We start from the raw sequence: 26352 nt of genomic DNA, 5'->3' as shown, positions 1-26352 counted from the left end.
TCATTCAAATGCTGATAAATTAAAGATACATTGTGGAGGAATCTGCACATGTGATAATGTAAGCATAATTAATGACCCCATGAGCACTTGTGCTCATATTGTAAAAAAAAAATTAGGTGCACAGTCAAAGTTTTTGGAGGGCCTTCTGATCAATGACAAAAATTAACCTTATATACTTATTAAACCTAATATTTAACTCCTTAAAGTGATTTGCAGAGACACCTTTGTAATGGCATTTTTTCTAACCTTATATCAAGATCAGCAATCTATATTTATAAACTTATATAATATACAGTGGGTACGGAAAGTATTCAGACCCCCTTAAATTTTTCACTCTTTGTTATGTTGCAGCCATTTGCTAAAATCATTTACGTTTTTTTTCCCTCATTAATGTACACACAGCACCCCATATTGACAGAAAAACACAGAATTGTTGACATTTTTGCACATTTATAAAAACAGAAAAACTGAAATATCACATGGTCCTAAGTATTCAGACCCTTTGCTCAGTATTTAGTAGAAGCACCCTTTTGATCTAATACAGCCATGAGTTAGGACTGTGCAATTAATCGCATTCGATTGACATGCGCATCTCGTCAGTAAAGATGGTCTCGTGATTAGTACTAAATCAGCATCACCTGCTTTCAGATGGAGCGGCTTTCACTACACAGAGCCGTAGTTCACTGACAAATTAGGCGATATCGCGTCCGAAATCAAATGCAATTCATCTGCGATTATGAGGGCGATTTTGCCTAATTGTCAGTGAAATATGACTCTGTGTAGTGAAAGCCGCTCAATCTGAAAGCAGGTGATGGTGATTTACTACTAATCACGGGACCGGCTTTACTGATAAGATGCACATGACAATCGAATGCGATTATTTGCACAGCCCTACCATGAGTCTTTTTGGGAAAGATGCAACAAGTTTTTCACACCTGGATTTGGGGAACCTCTGCCATTCCTCCTTGCAGATCCTCTCCAGTTCTGTCAGGTTGGATGGTAAACGTTGGTGGACAGCCATTTTCAGGTCTGTCCATTCAAGAACAGTCACGGAGTTGTTGTGAAGCCACTCCTTCGTTATTTTAGCTTTGTGCTTAGGGTCATTGTCTTGTTGGAAGGTGAACCTTTGGCCCAGTCTGAAGTCCTGAGCACTCTGGAGAAGGTTTTCGTCCAGGATATCCCTGTACTTGGCCGCATTCAACTTTCCCTCGATTGCAACCAGTCGTCCTGTCCCTGCAGCTAAAAAACACCCCCACAGCATGATGCTGCCACCACCATGCTTCACTGTTGGGACTGTATTGGACAGGTGATGAGCAGTGCCTGTTTTTTTTTCCACACATACCGCTTAGAATTAAGGCCAAAAAGTTCTATCTTGGTCTCATCAGACCAGAGAATCTTATTTCTCTGTTTTTTAGCAAACTCCATGCGGGCTTTCATGCGTCTTGCACTGAGGAGAGGTTTCCGTCTGGCCACTCTGCCATAAAGCCCCAACTGGTGGAGGGCTGCAGTGATGGTTGACTTTCTACAACTTTCTCCCATCTCCCGACTGCATCTCTGGAGCTCAGCCACAGTGATCTTTGGGTTCTTCTTTACCTCTCTCACCAAGGCTCTTCTCCCCCGATAGCTTAGTTTGGCCGGATGGCCAGCTCTAGGAAGGGTTCTGGTTGTCCCAAACGTCTTCCATTTAAGGATTATGGAGGCCACTCTGCTCTTGGGAACCTTAAGTGCAGCAGAAATTTTTTTGTAACCTTGGCCAGATCTGTGCCTTGCCACAATTCTGTCTCTGAGCTCTTCAGGCAGTTCCTTTGACCTCATGATTCTCATTTGCTCAGACATGCACTGTGAGCTGTAAGGTCTTATATAGACAGGTGTGTGGCTTTCCTAATCAAGTCAATCAGTATATAATCAAACACAGCTGGACTCAAATGAAGGTGTAAAACCATATCAAGGATGATCAGAAGAAATGGACAGCACCTGAGTTAAATATATGAGTGTCACAGCAAAGTGTCTGAATACTTAGGACCATGTGATATTTCAGTTTTTCTTTTTTAATAAATCTGCAAAAATGTCAACAATTCTGTGTTTTTCTGTCAATATGGGGTCCTGTGTGTACATTAATGAGGAAAAAAATCAACTTAAATGATTTTAGCAAATATAACAAAGAGTGAAAAATTTAAGGGGGTCTGAATACTTTCCGTACCCACTGTATATTTATTTATATATTTATAAAAAGTTAATGAAAACCATAAATTAAATTAGGATAATAAGACACAATCAGGAAGAATAAGTTACCAATCAAATGAAATAAGTATCAACAAAATTCATCTTTGCACTACAGAAGTGGCACTGAACAACACAAAAGTGTCATTTAGGTATATTTATTGTTTAACGAGGCTTAGAGGTTTTCTGAATGCATTTAAATAATATGCATAATGCATAATAACAATTTTATGAGTTGAATGTTTTAAATATAAAGTTTTGAATAGAGAAACATGAAATTATTTAAATAACTTAAACTATACTTTAAAAATTAAACTAAAACTGCCATTAGGTGAGGGCAAGTCACTGTCTATGTCACTGAAATATTCATTTGATTCATTCAAATAGCTGATTCAAAGGGACTGTCTTTATAATTGCTGCATTGCTTGGAGATGTGCAGACTCGGATGTGACTTTGTTTGGAACAATTTTCGTTGACGAAATCAGCGAAATCAGACAACAGTGCTCAGGCCTCGAAATTAACTTTTTTACTTGGTAGCACTGGTGCTCCCAACTTTAAAAAGTTAGGAGCACCAGCAAAGATTTAGGAGCACCCACCAAAAATTAATGAGCACCACAACTTCAGATGATATATTAACATATTTCAACTTTACATTCTTAATTTTAATACAGATTTTAGATTGGTTAATATTAGCTTGTGACAGCAAGCTAACTACCGTGGGAAACGCAAAGGGCTGAAGAAGAGAGAAAATGAAAAGAACACTGACAGATTCCTAACGTAAACCACCTAAATGAATCTTAGTTTGGTTAAATACACAGAGAGAGAGAGAGAGAGCTCCTTTTTGGCGAGGGTTAGGATGGTGTATGCGGTGTTAAATTTTACATTTAGCTCTGTCAATTGCGCGGAATGGCTAGCAGCTAGGGGTGTGCGATACTGACAAAAAAATATATCTTGATATTTTCTAGGATTTTATTGATAATGATTAGACGATATTTGTGCTGATCTTGTTTTATTGTGCAGGTAGTCTTAAGGACTACCGTGGACAGCTGACTTTGATATTCTTCATATTCTGTGTGGTGGTCAGTTCAATTGAGATTTACAATTAAGCCTTTTTTTTCTTAAGGTGTGCATCATCATTTGAGTCAAATTCTTACCTTTAATCAGTCAATTAGAATAATAAGGCATTTGGCCTGTTATCAAGCAAATTAAATCAGTATCAACAAAATTCATCTTTGCAAGGCAGAGGAAACACAGAAGCTGCATCTGAATTGACATTTAGTCCTCGCTTACACTGTCAGTTAAATGTGACCCAATTCCTATTTTTTGCTCATATGTGACACAGATTGGATCTGTTCTATGACAGTGTAAACAGGAAAAAAAAAGCATGCATTCGGATATTTCGAGATAGGTTTCAGGCCGCATTCATATGTGGAAATAAATCGGATATACATCAGATATGTGCCAATGCGACTGACAGGCAGATTGGATTTTCTGAGGCATTGCGTTCTGTACATCATTAAAATTGCCACTGACACCATGCACAAGGAGGGCAAGACACAAAAGGTCATTGCAAAAGAGGCTGGCTGTTCACAGAGCTCTGTATCCAAGCACATTAATAGAGAAGCGAAGGGAAGGAAAAGATAGAAAACAGTGTACAAGCAATAGGGATAACTGCACCCTGGAGAGGATTGTGAAACAAAACCCATTCAAAAATGTGGGGGAGATTCACAAAGAGTGGACTGCAGCTGGAGTCAGTGCTTCAAGAACCACTAAGCATAGACGTATGCAAGACATGGGTTTCAACTGTTGCACTCCTTGTGTCAAGCCACTCTTGAAGAACAGACAGCGTCAGAAGTGTCTCGCTTCAAAAAGGACTGGACTGCTGCTGGGTGGTCCAAAGTTATGTTCTCTGATGAAAGTAAATTTTGCATTTCCTTTGGAAATCAGGGTCCCAGAGTCTGGAGGAGAGAGGAGAGGCACACAATCCACGTTGCTTGAGGTCTGGTGTAAAGTTTCCACAGTCAGTGATGGTTTGGGGTGCCATGTCATCTGCTGGTGTTGGTCCACTGTGTTTTCTGAGGTCCAAGGTCAAAACAGCCGTATACCAGGAAGTTTTAGAGCTCTTCATGCTTCCTGCTGCTGACCAACTTTATAAAGATGCAGATTTCATTTTCCAACAGGACTTGGCACCTGCACACAGTGCCAAAGCTACCAGTACCTGGTTTAAGGACCATGGTATCCCTGTTCTTAATTGGCCAGCAAACTCGCCTGACCTTAACCCCATGGAAAATCACAGACTGATCGACTCCATGCCACGCCGCATTGCTGCAGTAATTCAGGCAAAAGGAGCCCCAACTAAGTATTGAGTGCTGTACATGCTCATACTTTTCATGTTCATACTTTTCAGTTGGCCAAGATTTCTAAAAATCCCTTTCTTTGTATTGGTCTTAAGTAATATTCAAATTTTCTGAGATACTGAATTTGGGATTTTCCTTAGTTGTCTGTTATAATCATCAAAATTAAAAGAAATAAACATTTGAAATATATCAGTCTGTATGTAATGAATGAATATAATATACAAGTTTCACTTTTTGAATGGAATTAGTGAAATAAATCAACAGTATTCACGCAAACATAATCTGTTCTGTCTTAAGTGAATGCTTGAGGAACTGTTGGGGGAAAAACATCTATAGTCTAATAGTAAAGATAAAATAAAAAATAGCTGTATTGTGATTATTAATATAGTAATTAATAATAAGAAAAGACGGAGGACTTCACTCTATCGACTTCAAACTGGTGTAAGCTCAGTCATTTTTTGTCCGATTCCAACAAATCATAAATCATTTTGGAGGTCTATTAATGGAGAATGTGTGTTTTTTTTTTTTAAATTGCTCATTTTGACTCGTTTTGTCAGCACAGGTCACATTATTCTCAGGAGGAAGCATGTGGAGGCAGTAAATGACAACAAAGCATACATGATGTTTCAGATGGTATGGCAAGTGTAAACACATGAATTGGATATGGGTAACAATTGAAAGAACATGTAAACTGACAGCCCAAAAATTTGGATATAGGCAACAAATCAGAATTGGGCATCAAGACCTGCAGTGTAAACGAGGCCAAAGATGCATTTACAAACTGATTAATGCAGGACATGACTGCATTTAACCTGCAGTTACACATGCATATATAATTTTTTAATACTGTAAACATAAAACGTTGAATACTGATATTTGAAATTATTTAAAAAAATGAAAAGATACTTTAAATGCGAAATTAAAACCACCAGTAGGTGTCAGCAAGTCACCATCAATAAGTAAGTCACTGCAATTGAACCAAATCATTTAAACAGTTGATTCATTCAGGGACAAAATGCCTCCATGTTGCTCAGAGACAAAACAGTGCTGTGGCTTTGTTTGGAATTATTTTTGTTGTCGAAATAGAGCAAAAACAGGAAATATGGTGTCTAAAATGTAAGTCTCTTAATGTTAACCTCTTGTTTATTGAACTGTTGTATAAAATCAATATCACATTTGTAATCATGCCTTTTTTTTTTGAGAAAAAAAATGGCACTCCTAGTGTGTTAATGCGCACACGCACTAGTCTAACCTATTAGACTTCATGATTCAAAGCTTTATTGTCATATGTAGTATGTATAGAGTACAATGAAATTCTTACTTTGTTTACTCCTCTCGAGAATGACTTCATGAGAGTGAAGAAATTGTGAATGGGATGGGATGGGTGGTGTCCTAGATGATGTTGCAAGCCCATTTGCAGGTCCTTTAGTCCCTGTGATTTTCCGGGCCAGCTTTATGACCCTCTATAAAGCCTTTCTCTCATGTGTTGTGCTGTTGCCAAACCACACAGCAATGCAGCAAGTTAACACACTCTCCACAGTGTATCTGTAGAAGTTATGGAGAATCTGTGATGACATGCCAAATTGCCTTAGCCTCCTCAGGAAGTACATTCTTTGATTGGCCTTACTAGTTTCACTGTGTTGACTGTCCATTTGAGGTCCTCACAGATGTGTGTACCAAGGAATTTATAGCTGCCCACTCTCTCAACCTCAGCATTTCTGATGAGCAGAGGCTGATAGACACGCTCACTCCTCCTCATGTCCACAACCATCTCCTTGGTCTTGCTGATGTTCAGTGTGAGACTGTTAGACTCACACCATTTGACCAGTTCAGACACTTCTTTCCTGTATGCGGTCTCATCATTGTTTGTGATAAGGCCAATGACTGTGGTGTCATCTGTGAATTTTATGATGCTGTTGTTAGGATGGCTAGCAACACACTCATGAGTGAAAAGAGTGTACAGCAACGGGCTGAGTACACAGCCCTGAGGAGTGCTTGTGTTCATTATGATGGTGCTGGAGGAGTGTTTGCCGAGGCGGAGATGTTGAGGTCTACTGGTGAGCAGAAGGCAGGCCCAGGTTATATAGCTTGTTTATGAGTTTGGAGGGGATGATAGTGTTGAATGTAGGGCTGGGGGATATAGCAAAAAAAAAAAAAAAAAAAAATGTATCAACGATATAATGTTTCATATAATTCGGTATCGATAATTATTGACATTTTTATTATCTTTTTTAAAACAAAAAAACCAATAGAAAAAAAATGTTTAAATTTAACCACTGTATTTTTAAATTAACACAATTTATTGAGACAAACAACAAATAGTTTTTGTTTTAACAAACAAACACAAAATTTAAACAAAAATCTAATTTCTAATGTTTTATATGCAGATTTAATAGGTCTTTATTGTATAGGTCTAACTGTCTCCCGAGGCCACAGGAGGGCGCAATGGACAAAATAATGCAGTGCATTTAAATTGTCAACGCAAGGAAGTAACTCTATAAAAACGTGCATTACATCTAAATTAACTAATAAAAATCAAATATAATTTCGTAAATTGGATAAACAATTATGAACAAAACAGCATCATGTATTTATGCATTGCTTAATCCAAAGAGCCAAAGCCCCATTCACACAGATTGCATTTAAAAACATATGAGACGCACTGAAAAGGAATAAACCTACACAAATTCGTGACATGTTTTCTAAAAGTTTAAACTGTTTTAACTTTGCATGGCTTTCTATACATCTCTTGTGTGAGACGCGAGTGCAGCAGTCATATTTGTTTATCTGAAAAATGCGCTCAATATCCATCTGTGTGAATGGCTTGGTTTTGGTTTTAACATTTATCAAGATCTCCGCATTGAGCATCAATATTTCTCTAATATTTTGAATGAGTAACGCAGCAGCAGCGCGCCTCGTGGGCTAGAGTAGAAAAAAACATTAAAATTCAACCATGTCATATTACATTATCACCGCATCTCGCGAGCCACCAACATTCAAATGCAATTTTAAATTAAACTAATATTCATTCTTTATTCACAATCTCCACATTACAGGCAGAAACTGCACTCATTTCAGCATGTGTACGTGCTTGTGTGCGCTGTCTGCGTCACTCACAGCACGTGCCTATTTCGTCCGCTATATCTAACATTTTTTATATCGATTTCGAAGAAGGTGTACTATCTATAAATATCGATACCGTTTTAACGACCAGGCCTAGTTGAATGCCGAACTGTAATCAATGAAATCAGTCTGGCATAGCTATTTTTATTTTCCAGGTGAGTTAGTATTTTGTGAAGGGCAAATGAAATGGCATCCTCTGTTGATCTATTATTAGTCCTGTACACAAACTGTAATGGGACCAGGGTGGCTGGTACAATGCTTTGAATGTGTTTCTTGATTAGACTCTCAAAACACTTTATGAGAACCGGTGTGAGATCCACAGGTCTGTAGTCATTCAGACTTGAAACTGTGGCTTTTTTGGGGTATAGGGATGATAGTGGTGGACTTGAAACAGACAGGGACTGTAATCATTGAGAGGGAAAGATGTCTGAAGATGATGTGAAGATGTCAGTGGTTACATTATGTGAGCATTCTGACAATTAAAGGCCTTAACGATTGAACTAGAGGTCTTCACAGTGCACCCGAGACCCGTCGACCCGGGACCCGTACGGGTTCGGGTCTATGTTAAATGATCAGCCGGGTCCCCGGTCAGATTGGTCAGATACAGACTCGACGCAGAGCAGAGAGCAAAGGGATGATAGCAAATATGTAACGTCAGCGGCCATGGCACTGACCGAGCAATCGTTATTATAGATCAAAAGGGCAAACAGTCGAAGTTATTATGCGAGTTAACTCGAGTCAGAATGTACATGTGCACAGTTGCATTTGTCATCCGTCACCGTGACATCAAGTGGACTTTTGAAGCTGAAATAATGAGTGGATTAAGCTTAGACTTGGAATAACGAGAGGAATAACATGGATAACTTTCTTGTCGGAGGATTGTAATGCATCACAGGCAGTCAGGTAAAAGGAAGAGAGACTACGGCTCCTTAAATTAGGTAAGACAAAAAGTTGTATTTTTCACAACAGGTTTATTGACTTGTAATAGCAATTTAAGGTGGAATATGTGACGGTCAGGTCTGTCTTCCCGGCGGGTTCGGGTCCAGCTTTCAAATAATAGACGGGTCCAGGTCGGGTCTGGGTAGGCATTTCTCGGATCTACATGGGTCCGGGTCCAGCTTTTGAAATAATAGACGGGTCCGGGTCGGTTCGGTGTAGCACATTACGGGTCTCTTTCATGAAGACCTCTAGATCAGGGGTGTCAAACTCTGTTCCTAGAGGACCAGAGCCCTGCAGAGTTTAGATTTAACCCTAATCAAACAAACCTGATCCAACTAATCAAGTCCTTCAGGCTTATTTGAAAACAACATGGTATGAGTACTGAAGCAGGGCTAGAACTAAACTCTGCAGTGCTCCGGCCCTCCAGGAACTGACTTTGACACCACTGCTCTAGATTGAACCTGATGATCCTGAACATTTTGGCACACACTTGTCCCTTGTATGTGTGTGATTTATAATTAATAATTGACTTGAGTAGTAGCAAAAATATTTTGGCTGAGCTGTTTGGCAGCTATAGAACATGATACAATGCAACAGAGGTGTGACGTACATTCAGTTTCTGTCTGGTGTTGAGATTATTCTAAACTATTCTACTGAATCCCAAATAAGTGTACACATACACACACACACCACACACGCAACCAAGTCAGTGTAAAGTCAAACAAGAGTCATGCAAAGCACCAATTTTTTCAAACCAGCTGTCCCGACCTTCCGATACTGCATGACGTTCGAAGCTTCAAACGTCATCAGTCACGTGGTATTGTCATTTCGATACAAGCATCGGCACAGTGTGTAATAGAATAGTGCTTTGAAAACTGCATCGGAGCATCTGCGCCTCGGTATTAATCGTCCCATCACTAACTGTTACATTGTTTTTGATTGATTGCTGCCTGCCCTGACTCCTTTGCCTGTGCCTTGGATTATACTGTTTGCTGGTTTTCAACCCTGTCTGTTTTAAAGGGATAGTTCACCCAAGAATGAAAATTCTGTCATTAATTACTCACCCTCAAGTCATTCCAAACCATAAGATCTTCTTTGGAACACAAATTAAGATATTTTTGATGCATTCTGAGAGCTCAACATTGCAGATGTTGCCACACTTGTTGCGAAGGAAAGCCCGGAGGATCATTAGTGACTACAGCCGCCCGTCCCACAGACTGCTCTCTCTGCTGCCCTCAGGAAAACATCTCCGCAGCATCCGATCCCGCACAAGCCGACTGAGGGATAGCTTTTTCCCTCAGGTTATCAAAACTAATACACCCTACAGCATACTCCCACAATGTGGTATGCCACACACTGCACTTTAACTTCAACAGTTCAACACTGGACTATACATACAAACTGCATTTAATACAATGATCTATCTGCTACCACTGGATACCATCCAATGCATATCCATGACATTTTCTGTATCCAGTTCATGTACAATCTGTTGCATCTTAGCATATTTTTATGCGTATATATGTCTACATAATGTAGAATATGTACATAATGTGTATTGCGTATAATATGTAGTACTAATTGTAAGTATGTCTAATAGTACACTGTGTGTACTGACTATATGTATGTGCATATTGCACATTTTCATCTGTTGAAGTCTGTATGGTTATATGTAAATTGTTTCTGCAATTTCTGGAGCACGCTTCCAAGAATTATACTCACCGAGGCACATGTGCTGTGGTGATTTGCCAATAAAAGTTACTTGACTTGACTCTTTAACCCTCCCATAGACAGCAACGGTACTTCCACGATCAAGGTCCAGAAACGTAGTAAGGACATCAGTAAAATGGTCCAGGCTTTGAAATTATGCTTGTATTTACACATTTTGCTTCAAACTTTGTCAGAATAATGTCAAAACACAGTTGATGTAAAACTACAAAATGATTCTTGATATCTTAAACAGTGTTGCCATGGCAATACGTCAAAACCTAATATTATACTCATAATATATTTTGAGGATTTTATTGATATTGAAATGAAATGCTTAAAATTTCATGAAATTATGTACACACATCAGAGTTGTCAGCTGTTAGACATAGGTAAAATCGAAACTCTGTACATAGATTGTTCTTATCAAGCCAGACACCATTATGAATTACAGTCATTAGCTCCAACCAATAGTTCAAGTTCAATTCAAGTTCAATACCTTTATCAATAGGTTGACAGTTTGACAAATTGATATTTAAAAAAATCAAAAAAAAAAAAAAAAAATCATAAAAATAGGGTATTATTATGAAAGAGATTTCTGTATTGATTCTTTTCTAGGTGTTTTACCTGTATTTAAAAATATTTTAGGGTTAGCGGAAATGTGGGATAATGTCCTTTTTTTTTTTTTTTTTTTTTTTTTGTAATTCCAGTATTCCATGGTTTATTAAAGGGTATATAACAGGGTTTTTAGGCTTTTCACACCAAACTTTGTCAACCTGATGCCAAGACACTGAAAATTTGAAACTGTGAATGGAACTTCCATGTTGAAGGATCAATAATGATTAAAAAAAAAAAAAAAAAAAAAAAATGTAAGTGCATTGTTGGGTTTATATTAAATTGAGATTATAGTTATTAACATCATAGCACCACCAGCTGTCAGCAGGAAGTGTGCACATTCTTCACATAATTCTACTCTATTGTAAGTTTCTTGTAATGTTTTGTATTTTGAGAGAAAATCATGGTACTAAAATATATTCTCCTCTTATGCACCCTTTATTTATATATAAAATATTGCATATTTTAAAAAATAAAATTTTTCTGTTTTCATTTTATGCATTATGTGTAAGTAAAACAAATACAAAATACTTTTATTTAGTTATTACTGTCACACTTTATTTTAAGGTCCAATTCTCGCTATTAATAAACCATTAACTATGAGTTTTGTCTCAAGAAACTCCCAATTTGCTGCTTATTAATAGTAAGTAAGGTAGTTGTTAAGTTAAGGTATTGGGTAAGATTAGCAGTGTTGGGCAAGCTGCTTAGAAAATGTAGTGAGCTAAGCTAGCAGTTACTCTTCATTAAATGAAGCTTCACTACACTAAAGCTACAGCAACATGGCAAAAGTAGTTTACTACATCTAAATGATAATATATATATATATATATATATACTAGATATATATATGTGTGTGTGTGTGTGTGTGTGTGTGTGTGTGTGTGTGTGTGTGTCAAGTCAAGTCAAGTCAAGTCAAGTCACCTTTATTTATATAGCGCTTTAAACAAAAAAGATTGCGTCAAAGCAAGTGAACAACATTAATTAGGAAAACAGTGTGTCAATAATGCAAAATGACAGTTAAAGGCAGTTCATCATTGAATTCAGTGATGTCATCATGCAGCTCAGTTCAGTTTAAATAGTATCTGTGCAATAATTTGCAATCAAGTCAACGATATCGCTGTAAATGAAGTGTCCCCAACTAAGCAACTAACTAAGTGTGTGTGTGTGTACCGTTGACCCCTTGAACCAACATCATAAGTCAATGCTCTCTCAGTGATCAATAAAACTGTCAGTCAATCTGATAGACAGGCATAATAGTTCAGTTTAGTTGTTTATTCAACAACTGTTCCAAACCAGTTTGGCAACAAAAATTAGTATCATGTACAGGGCCAGATTTACCTCATATTGTGACATAGGCAAAATAAATTTTTCTGCCAGCCAGAAACCTCCTATTGATAGTTACTAGTTGGTATTGTGGCTTTATTGTATATAGATACGTTTATATAAATGGTAACACTTCACAATAAGGTTCATTACTTCACATTAGTTAACTAATGTAGTTATGAATTACAAATGAACAATACTTCTGCAGCATTTATTAATGTTAATTTCAACATTTACTAATGCATTATTAAAATCAATAGTTGTGTTTGTTAACATTAGTTAATGCATTGTGAACTAACATTTTCTACATTTTATAGTGTGTTTTTTAATTAAATTGTTTTGTTTGTTATGTTTAGATACTGTAATAAATATTTTGTTCATTGTATGCTCATGTTAGTTAATACATAATTAAATCTTATTGTATAGTGTTACCATATAGATGTAGGCTATAGGCCTACAAATAACTTAGGCTACATTTATTTGCATCGTTGCATGTGTCATTGTATTATTAACATTTCACCAAAATCAAGTTCAAATACATAGTTTCTGACCAGCGAATGCTTTTCACTGTCATTAACGCCACAAAGGCAGTACGGGCATCGCATTTACATTTTCATAAACTTGCAGGTTATACAGTTTTCTGTCGCTAGGTGTGCGACAGTTTTTTTCTGTTATTTGGCCAAAGTATCATACAGTGTTGGGCAAGCTACTTGGAAAATGTGGTGAGCTAAGCTTACAGTTACTCTTCATTAAATCAAGCTTCAATACACTAAAGCTACAGCCCTGTGAAATGAAGCAAGCTAAGCTTCAGCAGCTTTGCAAAAGTTGTTTACTACATCCAAGCTATTTTGTAATAAATAAAATTTTATATTGAACCAACATCATAAGTCAGTGCTCTCTCAGTGATCAATAAAACTGTCAGTCAAGCAGATAGACAAGCATAATAGTTCATTTTAGTTGTTTATTCAACAACTGTTCCAAACCAGTGAACTCGCGGGGATGAACGATCAGGCTTGAGTGATTTAATGCTGGCAAAGCCCCCGCGTGCATTACTCTTCATGCAGCTCATTGATCTGCCGATGTGTTTACATGTGAGGATCGTTGCCTCTCGTTGTCGAGCGGCTCAATCCTTCTAGGCGGTTTGGAGCAGAACGCTGTCACCAATGATTCAATTTCGCTGACAGCTTTTGTATTGAATGCGCCTCTCACCTGGGCCACGATCACGCTGAGGCTGTGCTTGCTGAGACAGACCACTCTCACTACCAGAGTTCATGTCTCACTCTGCTTTGCTTGCGGCTCGCCTTCTTCAAGGAAGGCGGCACCGCCCCTCCCCTCATCCGCTACAAGCGGATCTGAGAGAATGTGTGCCGCATTTTTGATCTGCCATAGTGTTTACACATAAAGATCATCAGTACTCCTTTTCTAATTAGCAGTTTGATCTTTTTTGGCGGATTAAAAGAGAATGCTGTCACTAGTGATTATTATTATTATTACAGCTTCAAATTGGACGCATCTGGGCCACGCCCACGCTGGGCACGCATAGGGGCTGACTGCTCTCGCTATGAGAGCATTTAGTCTAGCAAAGCATTTTTTGAAAGCATTTTCAAACAGACCAAATTTCCTCTTCTAAGTGTGGGGTCCCCATAGGGCGCCCAGCTATTCAAATTAATCCAACCCCTTGTCACATGGGCTGAGGCCTGGCAGGCCATTCCTGTAGTGCCAGACTGGGTTTTGGAGATAATTCACTGCACTGCACTCAAGTGACATAGTAAACAATACATATATATATATATATATATATATATATATATATATATATATATATATATATATATATATATATATATATTACTGAAATAAACTTTTCCACAGATGCACCTGTATATATATATATATATATATATATATATATATATATATATATATATATATACAGGTGCATCTCAATAAATTGTGGAAAAGGTTATTTCAGTAATTCAACTCAAATTGTGAAACTTGTGTATTAAATAAATTCAGTGCACACAGACTGAAGTAGTTTAAGTCTTTGGTTCTTTTAATTATGATGATTTTGGCTCACATTTAACAAAAACCCACCAATTCATCTCAACAAATTAGAATACTTCATAAGACCAATAAAAAAAAAACATTTTTAGTGAATTAATGCCTTCTGGAAAGCATGTTCATTTACTGTACATGTACTCAATACTTGGTAGGGGCTCCTTTTGCTTTAATTACTGCCTCAATTCGGCATGGCATGGAGGTGATCAGTTTGTGGCACTGCTGAGGTGGTATGGAAGCCCAGGTTTCTTTGACAGTGGCCTTCAGCTCATCTGCATTTTTTGGTCTCTTGTCTCATTTCCTCTTGACAATACCCTTTAGATTGTCTATGGGGTTAAGTTCTGGTGAGTTTGCTGGCCAGTCAAGCACACCAACACCATGGTCATTTAACCAACTTTTGGTGCTTTTGGCAGCATGTGCAGGTGCCAAATCCTGCTGGAAAATGAAATCAGCATCTTCAAAAAGCTGGTCAGCAGAAGGAAGCATGAAGTGCTCCAAAAAATTTTCTTGGTAAACGGGTGCAGTGACTTTGGTTTTCAAAAAACACAATGGACCAACACCAGCAGATGACATTGCACCCCAAATCATCACAGACTGTGGAAACTTAACTCTGGACTTCAAGCAACTTGGGCAATGAGCTTCTCCACACTTCCTCCAGACTCTAGGACCTTGGTTTCCAAATGAAATACAAAACTTTCTCTCATCTGAAAAGAGGACTTTGGACCACTGGGCAACAGTCCAGTTCTTCTTCTCCATATCCCAGGTAAGACGCATCTGACGTTGTCTGTGGTTCAGGAGTGGCTGAAAAAGAGGAATGCGACAACTGTAGCCAAATTTCTTGACACATCTGTGCGTGATGGCTCTTGATGCCTTGACCCCAGCCTCAGTCCATTCCTTGTGAAGTTCAGTGAAATTCTTGAATCATTTTGCTTGACAATTCTCATAAGGCTGCGGTTCTCTCGGTTCATTGTGCATCTTTTTCTTCCACACTTTTTCCTTCCATTCAACTTTCTGTTAACATGTTTGGATACAGCACTCTGTGAACAGCCAGCTTCTTTGGCAATGAATGTTTGTGGCTTACCCTCCTTGTGAAGGGTGTCAATGATTGTCTTCTGGACAACTGTCAGATCAGCAGTCTTCCCCATGATTGTGTAGCCTAGTGAACCAAACTGAGAGACCATTTTGAAGGCTCAGGAAACCTTTGCAGGTGTTGCTGAGCCATTGGTTAATTTTTTTATACACTGCACAAACCAATGGCCATGCAGTTTCACTGCGTGATTGAAAAAAGGCTTCAGTTCAGGAGAAAAAAGGCTTTTTCCCATAGTGACTTAAGCAGACACAGTACTTGTTCCTGTATCTCAGGGAACCGAGGTTATGTTAGTAAATGAGTATATTTCTGTCACTATGTGGGCGCTCAGTTTTTTCCTGTTATTTGGCCAAAGAATCATATTATAAAAGATTCAGCACTTTGCACAAGCTCTTTGACTGTGACTTGACAACAAATGCTAAAACACTCTTCTCTGCTCCTCAAATACAAAAAAAATTAACCTTTATAAATATAGTGTTTCTTAAGTAAAGAAAATGTTGTACTTATTCAATCAACAGTTCTTTTATTTACCTTCAGACTGTAAACAAGCCGAGATACTCCAAACTGTGTGCCGCACTTCATTTACAAGAGAGGCGGGAGGAATAATGACTGACAGTTTGAGGAGCCAATGGAGTTACGAGGTTTAGAGGATATGGCGTCACTTTTACTGGTCCAGGATCATTGATCCTTAGCAGTTATATTTCCAGTTGATTAGCTTATTGGCATGTCACCATATTCTAATTTGTTGAGCTAGTGAATTGGTGGGTTTTTGTTAAATGTGAGCCAAAATCATCAAAATTAAAAGAACAAAAGGCTACTTAAACTACTTCAGTCTGTGTGCATTGAATTTATTTAATACATGAGTTTCACAATTTGAGTTGAATTACTGAAATAAATTAACTTTTCCATGACATTCTAATTTATTTAGATGCACCTGTATACATACATATATCAACACCGCGCCACCGGTGGTAGTTGGTCCCTTACCACTGTGGTGGTAAAAATCTGCCACCGTCACAGCCCTAAGCTCAAATGAGAGCTGCAGTAGCGCCGGAATGGGCTCTGGCGGCCTCCTTCGAGATTGGTACCATTCGCTCTCTCTAAATGTTTCAGAGGATGCTGGACGCCTGCATGTCAGGGTGAATCAGGCCTGTGTAACAGCCCTGGCCCCCTGGAAGAACGCTCGCTGGATAGAACAGGGGGTGGCCATGGGAATGGTTTGCAGGAGAAAAACTGTCACGACAGATGTCTCCAACTCAGGTTGGGGGGGCGCTGTGCAACAGCATACTGACTTTTGGCCACTGGTCAAAGGCAGAGAAAGGCTTCCACGTCAACTGCCTGGAAATGCTAGCAGTGTGTCGGGCCTGTCAGTTCTTCCTGCCAGTCCTAAAAGGGCACCATGTGCTAATCCGAATGGACAACATGTCGGTGGTGTCCCACATAAATTGCCAAGGAGGCCTCTCCTCGAAGCGCCTCTTCATTCTGGTAGAGCGCCTTCTGGAATGGGCTCAACTCAACCTGCGCTCACTGAGAGCGGCGCATATACTGGACAAATTGAATCAAGGAGTGGACATGTTATCAAGGAGCAATGAGTGGACACTCTATCTGCAGATGGTTCAGAGAATATGGGAGATTTTCGGCAAGGCCGAGGTAGATCTCTTCAGACAACTCTCACTGCCCAATTTACTATTCAAAGACCAGGTTCAGGTTGGCCTACGACTGGCCCAACCTCCTTCTTTATGCATTTCCCCCAATCGCCCTGATCCCACAAGTTATCAGGCGAATCAGGGAACAAAAACACAAGGTTCTCCTGGTGGCCCCTCTCTGGAAGAACCAGCTGTGGCTATCAGAGCTGACTCAGCTGTTGTTGGCCCAGCTTGGCCCATTCCGTTGAGATGAGATCTCCTCGAGGCATCACCTCGTCTTGGGCATGGTCCAGTGGTGTGTCCATTGCGGATATTTGTGAAGCTGGGCCTCGCCATCCACATTTGCTAGGTTTTATAACCTGGCTTGCAGCCCAGGGTCCTTTCTGCTTGAAGAGACACACGGTGCGCAAACAAGTCTGACAGAGATCCCTTGATCGTATCACGCTCAATCTCTCTGGAATTAGTTTAATTGTCAGCTCTCAACTCCTGGGAGCCGAAGTTGCATGAGTCCTCTGGAATGATTAACCAAGCCAGGTGTGACATCAGTGAGTTCAGCCCATCTTAGCCTTGGGTTATTAACATCTCTATGGGCAATGCTTGCTTATGGAAGTTATAATACCTTTATAGTCATTCCTCTACCCTAGCATGACGTGATTGTACTGTGTTCCCATAGCGTCTTAAGCAGACACAGTATGAGTATAGCATCACCAAGAAACGTACTTGGTTACTAACGAGTACTCAGGTACTCCGTTGCTAGCCGTGCTGTGTAGCCGCATGAATCAGTCGTCGCTTCAGTCGAAGTAACCTGAGAATCCTGTGGCGAACGCCCGCTTATATATCCAGACGGACTCACCCATTCTGGCGGTCTCTGGCAGGCTTTGTCGCCATAGGCTTGTGCAGCTCCACTGCCGAGCCATTGGTTAATTTTTTTATACACTGCACGAACCAATGGCCATGCAGTTTCACTGCGTGATTGAAAAAAGGCTTCAGTTCAGGAGAAAAAAAGTCTTTTTCCCATAGCGTCTTAAGCAGACACAGAACTCGTTCCTGTATCTCAGGGAACTGAGGTTATGTTAGTAAATGAGTACTTGTTCTGTCAATATGAGGGCGCTCAGTTTTTCCCTGTTTTTTGGCAAAAATATCATATTATAAAAGATTCAGCACTTTGCACAAGCTATTTGACTGTGACTTGACAACAAATGCTAAGACACTCTTCTCTGCTCCTCAAATACAAAAAAAACATTTATAAACATAGCCTTTATAAACATAGTGTTTCTTGAAAGAAAACAGCGACGCTACCACCACACTACTGAGAAATGTAGTTAAGCTAGCAGCTTCACTACATATAGCAACGCTACTGGCCATCACTGAAAATTAGGGATGTAATATGGTAATGCAGAATATTTGCTCTATAAGTACTAATAAAAAGTCAGTATGTTAATAATAGGCGTCCTAATAAGCAACTAGTTAAAAGTAGTTAATAGTTAACAATAATGAGAATTGGACCCTATACTAAAGTGTTACCCAAAGTATTTCCGGTATTACATTTGGACGTACATTTAGACAATATCATTTATTTATTTGTACTTTTATTTTTATTTTAAAGTGGTCATATGATGTTGCTAAAAAGAACATTATTTTGTGTTTTTGGTGTAATAAAATGTGTTTATGTGGTTTAAGGTTCAAAAAACACATTATTTTCCACATACTGTACATTATGGTTTCTCCTCTACGCTCCGCCTTTCTGAAATGCGACCTGTTTTTACAAAGCTCATCGGTCTGAAAAGCGAGGTGTGGTCTGATTGGCCATCTATTCAGTGCTTTGTGATTGGCCGAATGCCTCAACGCATGTGACGGAAATGTTACGACCCTTACTATACTGTGATGCATGTCCCGGTCAGAACACCGGTGCTACAAGACAAAAACAATAAAGCCCATTACAAACGAGCCATTTGTTGCATCCAGTGGTAATTACGGATTATAATGATTTATACTGTGTTTTATGCATTACGTTGCTTTCCGCATAAACATAAAACCGTGTCTGCATTTGTGATCGGAGAAACGACAACATGTGCTACACTACACCAGCGGTTCTCAATTCCAGTCCTCGCGCCCCTCAGCTCTGCATATTTTGCATGTCTCTCTTTGTTAACACACCTGATTCAGATAATCAGCTCGTTAGAAGTGAGCTCTGTGCATGAACTGTGTTCCCATTGACATGGTCCCTACACAATGTTCATTGCTCCCTACCCCCTGAGGAGGGGAAATTTGTTGAAGTTTACCTCACTTCAGAACATTCATTCACAGATTTGTGCTGCCCAACGTCTTCACACACAGGCAAGTGTGACATCATATACCTCTGTAAATCAATACAAATTAAATTAATGTCTCACACAATTCAATGCACTTTGAATGGAACATATACGTTCGCTTAGAACTGGAATCATGGCAGAATATTCTGTGATGTCCACTTCGCAGGGCACTTACGTTTGAATAGAACAAACGTCTGAAGCCATAAGAGAAACATACAAAATGTGCAGTTCAGGGAGGCGCAAGAACTGGACAATCCTTTACACATGTAAACGTACTTACAGACTGTGAGTCAGAAGTGGCGGCATTGTAGTCTTCTCTCCCAAGATCAGGAAACAGTCCTCCATAAAATGCGTTGCACACATCTAAATATTTGGGTTGAACTGTTCTGGAACAGTGTTGTAAATACTGATTTCTAGTTGTGTCCTCTTTTGGAAGGCCAAATAAAGTATTTTTGCTTTTACAATGAAACAGTGTCCACACGACATGGCGCCGACGGCAACAGCTAGAACATTTAGGTGGTGTTATGCAAATCTTCCCACATTGTGACGTAGACATGTGGGGGCGTGTTTAAACGAGGCATTTTAGGAGAGCATGAAGAAGTCTTATTTTAAGAAGTCAACTTTAAATACGGTTGAACTACGGTCACTTTAGTAAAACATGGTTCATTTTCATAAGGGCCTGCCAGTGAAAGGCTGTTGCACGCATAAAGTGCTGCCTTTTTTTCTGCCAGTGTATGATTTCTATTAACATTACAGAATAAAACATGATCAATATTATCTTTCAATGTTCAATTTAAATAAATGTAATTGCACAAACTATGTAGGCTACAATTTCAGGTTATTTATTGTGAAATAAGTATATATGTTTGTGTTTTTTTCAGTCCTCTGATAAGTATTGTTCAGGGCTGCCATTCCCAAAAGCTTTAATGCTTTCTTATGATACTTTTGGGAAACGTTGTAATTATAACAGACTCTGGTAACTAACTGGTAAGCAGTCTCCATCTGAGACTTTGATTGTTAAATGCATGTGTCCACCGTGCATTGTTTTCCTGAAGGTGCTTACAGTTATATTTTTATTTTAGATTTATATTGTTTAGTTTATATCATACTGTTATACTATTTGACCATTTTAAATGCAATTTCAGTGAATAATAGCATTTCATTTGTTTCCTTTAGCTGAACCTCTGGTGCAGGTGGATGGGAAACCCAGCTGTTGTTTCTTCAAGTTCAGTCCAAAACTGATGTTTACCAAGGTCCTGAAAGCTCAGCTGTGGGTTTATCTGCGTCCACTACAGCAAACGTCCACTGTTTACCTGCAGATCCTTCGCCTTAAACCTGTCACTGAGCAGGGAAGCCGACACATCCGCATCCGGTCACTCAAAATTGAACTCAGTTCACAAGCTGGTCATTGGCAGAGCATTGATTTCAAGCATGTGTTGCAGAACTGGTTCAAGCAGCCACACACAAACTGGGGCATTGATATAAATGCCTATGATGAGAGTGGCAATGACCTGGCTGTGACGTCTCTGCGGCCTGGAGAGGAAGGACTGGTAAGGACCCTTAGACCTGCTAGACCAAAAATACTGCTATAGTGGAAACAATAATCATCGCACTGAGCCAGTTTTTTTTTTTTTAGCTTTATGTCACTTGAGAAGCATTTGAGACTACAATTTATACAAGGTGCTTGACCCATCTCTGTATGTCTATTTCCTCCCGTAATCTCCAGCAGCCATTCCTGGAAGTCAAGGTTCTTGAAACAACCAAGCGCTCACGGAGAAATCTGGGTCTTGACTGTGATGAGCACTCCACGGAATCCCGCTGTTGTCGCTACCCGCTCACAGTAGACTTTGAAGCTTTTGGCTGGGACTGGATCATTGCACCCAAACGTTACAAGGCAAACTACTGTTCAGGCCAGTGTGAGTACATGTTCATGCAGAAGTACCCACATACTCATCTGGTTCAGCATGCCAATCCTAGAGGATCAGCAGGGCCATGCTGCACCCCCACGAAGATGTCACCGATAAACATGCTGTACTTCAATGATAAACAGCAGATAATCCATGGCAAAATCCCAGGAATGGTGGTGGACCGCTGTGGCTGTTCATAGAATTATGTGTTTTGGTAGAGCTACGGGAAAGTGATGGAGGGTGTTAGGGATGAATTTAGCACCTACAAGTCTCTGCAATTTCTTTTAATTTCCTTACATTCTTTGGAAAGAATACCACGTATTACAGAGAACAAAAATACATTTGTTTTTTCTTTGATAACTCTAGTAGTACACTCTTAGGTCAAGGATCCTAATAAATCCTAATTTCTCACTTTATTATTCGAATCTGAATTTTAGTTCTACCACCATTTTGTGTGTGTGTGTGTGTGTGTGTGTGTGTGTGTGTGTGTGTGTGTATATATATATACAACGGGTAAAATAAGTATTGAACACATCACAAGTTTTCTCAGTAAATATATTTCTAAAGGTGCTGTTGACATGAAATTTTCACTAGATGTCGGTAACAATCCAAGTAATCAATACATACAAAGAAAGCAAAACAAACAAATTCAGAAATTAAGTTCTGTGTTATAAAATGGAATGACCCAGGGAAAAAGTACTGAACAGATGAATAAAGGGAGGTGCAAAAAGGCATGGAAAGCCAAGACAACAGCTGAAATCTATAAGTAAATAGAAAACAATCCTGACCCTTGTCAGTGGAAATTAATATTAGTTGGTTCAGTACCAATTTATGGCCTTTCAAAAGGTGTCTCATGACCAACGTGTCACACGAGAAACATTTCATGATGGGTTAAAGCAAAGCGCTTTCTCAAGACCTTTGCAACCTTATTGTTGTAAAACATACTGATGGCATTGGTTACAGAAGGATTTCTATACTTCTGAATGTTCTAGTGAGCACTGTTAGCACATAATCTGGAAGTGGAGTGAACGTAATTTAACCATAAACCGGCCACGACCAGGTGCTCCTCGCAAGATTTCTGACAGAGGAGTGAAACAAATTATCAGAAGAATTGTCCAAGAGCCAAGGATCACTAGTGGAGAGCTTCAGAAAGACCTGGAATTAGCATGTACAATCGTTTCAAAGAAAATAATAAAGTAGAATAAGTAATGCACTCAACTGCCATGGTTGCAGCTCTATTGCACATCACCCCAAAACATCATGGTGTAACACTGGCAAAATTCATATAATTGAAGGAAGGATGAATGTAAAAATGTACAGAGACATTCTTAATAAAAATCTGCTGCCAATCTACCAGGATGATGAAGATGAAATGAGGGTGGACAATCCAGCGAAACAATGATCCCAAACACACAGCCAAGGAAACTCTCATTCAGTTTCATAGAGAGAAAGTAAAGCTGCTAGAATGGCCCAGCCAATCATCTGACTTGAATCCAATAAAAAAAATCTATGGAAAGAACTAAAGATCAGAGTTCATAAAAGAGGCCCATGGAACCTTCAAGATTTGAAGAATGTTTGTGTGGAAGAGTGGGCCAAAATCACACCTGAGCAATGCATACGACTATTTTCTCCATACAGAAGGAGTCTTAAGGGCCGTACACACCGGGACGAATATCGGCGCGCGTTATTCGCCAGCGTTTTTCAACGCGTTTTTTGTGTTCACACCCAAGCGATTTTCGCTGACGATGAGCCGAGTGAACATGCAAATTCATTCCCTGACATTAGATGGCGCTTAATGTAAAACAGAAATACTAGAAATACTAGTTCTCTTTTATCAAGATTTTTGTAATCGCTGTCGCGTTTGTCATATAGTTCTTTGTGTTCCGACCGACAACGAGACCAGCAACTCTACATTCATCTTGCCTTGCATCTTCTTCGTCTTATCTCTTTTCTTCCCGGCAGTGTAGACGCTACTTGGCGTATATCTTCTTCGCCGTTACGTATGTGTGCTCAGCAAGACAGTTTTGTGTTTGAGCGCCCCCAAGTTGTGTTTTACTGTAACTTCAGAAGCTCCAGACACGTGTGCAAAAGCGCCATTCTCATTGGTCGTATAGTTTTTTTGACGCAGTGCGTCAAACCAAAAAAAAAGAACCCGAGGCGTTTTTTAAAAAATGACGCTTTTACGCGTGGCGTTTTTCGCGTCGGTGTGCACACTCACATTGGCGCCCTTTGTTTAGTCACGAGGCGTTAAACGTCGGCGAATATCGCGCGCGAAATTCGTCCCGGTGTGAACAGGCCTTAAGGGTGTACTCACACTAGGCGTTTTGAACCGTGCCCGAGTGCGTTTGACCCCCAAAGCCCAGTTCATTTGACTAGTGTGAGCACTAACCGCGCCGGAGCACGGAACAGATACTATTTTGTGTGCGCTTCTGTCATCATTACGACCACAAACATATTGTATTACTACTACTACACTACACTTTAATAATTGTGCTCGGGCTCGGTTCAAGGCAACCGTGCCTAGTGTGAGTACACCCATAAAGCTGTCATTACTAACAAAGGCTTTTGTACGAAATTATTTAGAAAATTTCAGTAAGCGTGTTCAATACTTTTTCGCTGGGTCATTCCATTTTATAACACAGAACTTAATTTCTGAACTTATTTGTATTTCTTTCTTTATATGTATGGGTTACTTGGGTTGTTAACGACATCTGGTGAAATTTTCATGTTAACAGCACCTTTAGAAATATAATTACTGAGAAAAATGGTGATGTGTTCAATACTTATTTTACCCTCTGTATATATATACACACACACACAACACCACAACTTGGTTTCTTGGTTTTTATTTTTGATGCATTGTGCTGGGTAGTTCTGAGATTCAGGTACAAAATCCCGCTTTACATCAAATACATCCTCATTGTCTTGTTGCTTTTTGCAGTATTACACATTCAGAGAAAATAAAAAAATAAAATAAAAACGTGATGCTGGAAACTTGTTGAATTACGGTAAGGGGATAGTGTCAGAATGGAAGATGATATATAAATGTAGTGCAAGATATAATAGAACATAAGACAAAACATTCATTGATTTGTGGAGTTGTTAGTGTTGATCTATCATTTAGGAAAGTAAAATATTATTATATATTTGTTTATTACTTGCATATATATATATATATATATATATATATATATATATATATATATATATATATATATATATATATATATATATATATATATATATATATATATTAGGGCTGTCAAATGATTAATCACGATTAATCACATCCAAAATAAAAGTTTTGTTTACATAATATATGTATGTGTACAGGGTATATTTATATGTATATATAAATACACACACATAAATTATATATTTAGAAAATATTTACATGTATATACATTTATATATTTATATTCTTATATTTTATATTATATATAAATATATTTAATATATAAACATAACATATTCTTCTTAAATATATACATGCATGTGTGTGTATTTATATATACATAATAAATATACACAGTATACACACATATATTATGTAAACAAAACTTTTATTTTGGATGTGATTAATCGTGATTAATCATTTGACAGCCCTATATATATATATATATATATATATACACACTATATATATATAATATATACAGTATATATACATACATACAGTATATATATATATATATATATATATATATATATATATATATATGAATCTTTCAGTTGTAAGATCTTGACATTGAGTCCAAAGTTCTAAGCCAGCATAATGAGTCTTATTCTAGGTTTCCTACATGTATTTTTATTGTATTTTAATGAAAATGTTATGCATTAAAGAAATCATGACAGGAGACAAATGCACCCCCCCACCCCCTCCACTAACGCTGCTCTCACTATGGTGTGACATTCCAAATAGTCTAGGCACCCTTTCATGATTACTTTGATCCTCTTTTTTATTCATGAAAATGACAAAGGAAAAGAAAGGAAGATATATTTTTTTTATTTCTACCACTTTTAAGGGGAAAATTATCATAACCATTTATTTTTAGACACAGGCATTTATGATGTGGAACTATTCATTTGTTTTCTACATCTGTGATAGACAAAATCATCATAATAGAAACTAAATAACAAAAATTATTTAAACAAGTGAAAAGTGTCACAAGCAGTAATTTAATATTAATTTGTGTAAAAAAAAGTTTTCCATGAACTTCAATTTTACATAAATGCTATTTTCAGAAATGTCTTCTCTTCTTACATAAATTCTGCCTTAACAATCTGTTATCAATAAATCAGTGTCAAGGTAAACAAAATAAAACTGTTCATGTTCATGGCTATATGCAATTGTTCTGAATACAGGTGAGTTTTCAGCTGTACTGAAAACAATTACATATAGGTCACTATGTTGGCACATGTATTTACATGAATAAAAAGAACAGATGTCACTGTGGATCACAACAGTACAATATCCTTTGTAGATAAGACACTTGTCTGCAATTTAGAGAAATTTATAGAAAAGTCATTTCATTTCATTTTAGTTGCATTTAATTAAATACCATTCCCTGTCCCTTCCCGAACTTTAATAATACAGTAAACTTTGGGAGTGCTGAAAAAGCAAAGGATGGAGAGGGGGAGTAGTACAGTAGACTATAAATCTTTTCTATTCTTCAGATATGTCCCATTGTTAAAAACAAAAGCACTATGATGTTGGATAAAAGAGGAGCCTTCTTACACTAAATCTAAGTAATATATGTATATATCACAAAAGAGAAAAAGACAAAAAAGGATGGCAGTGTAATGGTGCTTAAGGGTATAAAAGATTATTTTGGGCACTCTACTTACCAACAATAAATTTTGCACTATGGGAAGTAAATGGCAAGAGGAATTTTTAGTTCCATTTCTATTTGACCTTTTCAGGCACAAGAACTTTGTAGATGGAGTTTTAATAACTTATTAATGTCTGTGGAGTTTACACAAGGGATAGTCCATCTACCATATCTGTCTTTATGCCTTTAAATCGTTCTGCTGAAGCAGAGACCAGTTGTTGGCCCA

General features: G+C 38.3%; 1 protein-coding gene across 2 annotated transcripts in view; it reads left to right on the top strand.

The window, feature by feature from the left end:
* Positions 1–21802, top strand: part of LOC109073012 (growth/differentiation factor 11-like) — a 64657-nt gene extending 42855 nt beyond the window's left edge. The window contains exons 2-3 of one of the 2 annotated variants that reach the window (XM_042733620.1): positions 20564–20937; positions 21117–21802. In XM_042733620.1, the coding sequence (XP_042589554.1) occupies positions 20564–20937; positions 21117–21494 (752 nt within the window). In that variant the 3' untranslated portion in view covers positions 21495–21802. Of the gene's footprint in view, positions 1–20563; positions 20938–21113 lie in introns of both variants that reach the window. The other variant, XM_042733619.1, reaches the window with a different exon arrangement.
* The last annotated feature ends 4550 nt before the right edge of the window (positions 21803–26352 follow it).

Source organism: Cyprinus carpio, chromosome B11 (genome assembly GCF_018340385.1).
Source record: "Cyprinus carpio isolate SPL01 chromosome B11, ASM1834038v1, whole genome shotgun sequence".
NCBI lineage: Eukaryota > Metazoa > Chordata > Actinopteri > Cypriniformes > Cyprinidae > Cyprinus > Cyprinus carpio.
The sequence above is the reverse complement of the archived record's forward strand: the minus strand, read 5'-3'. Positions and strand labels throughout refer to the sequence as shown.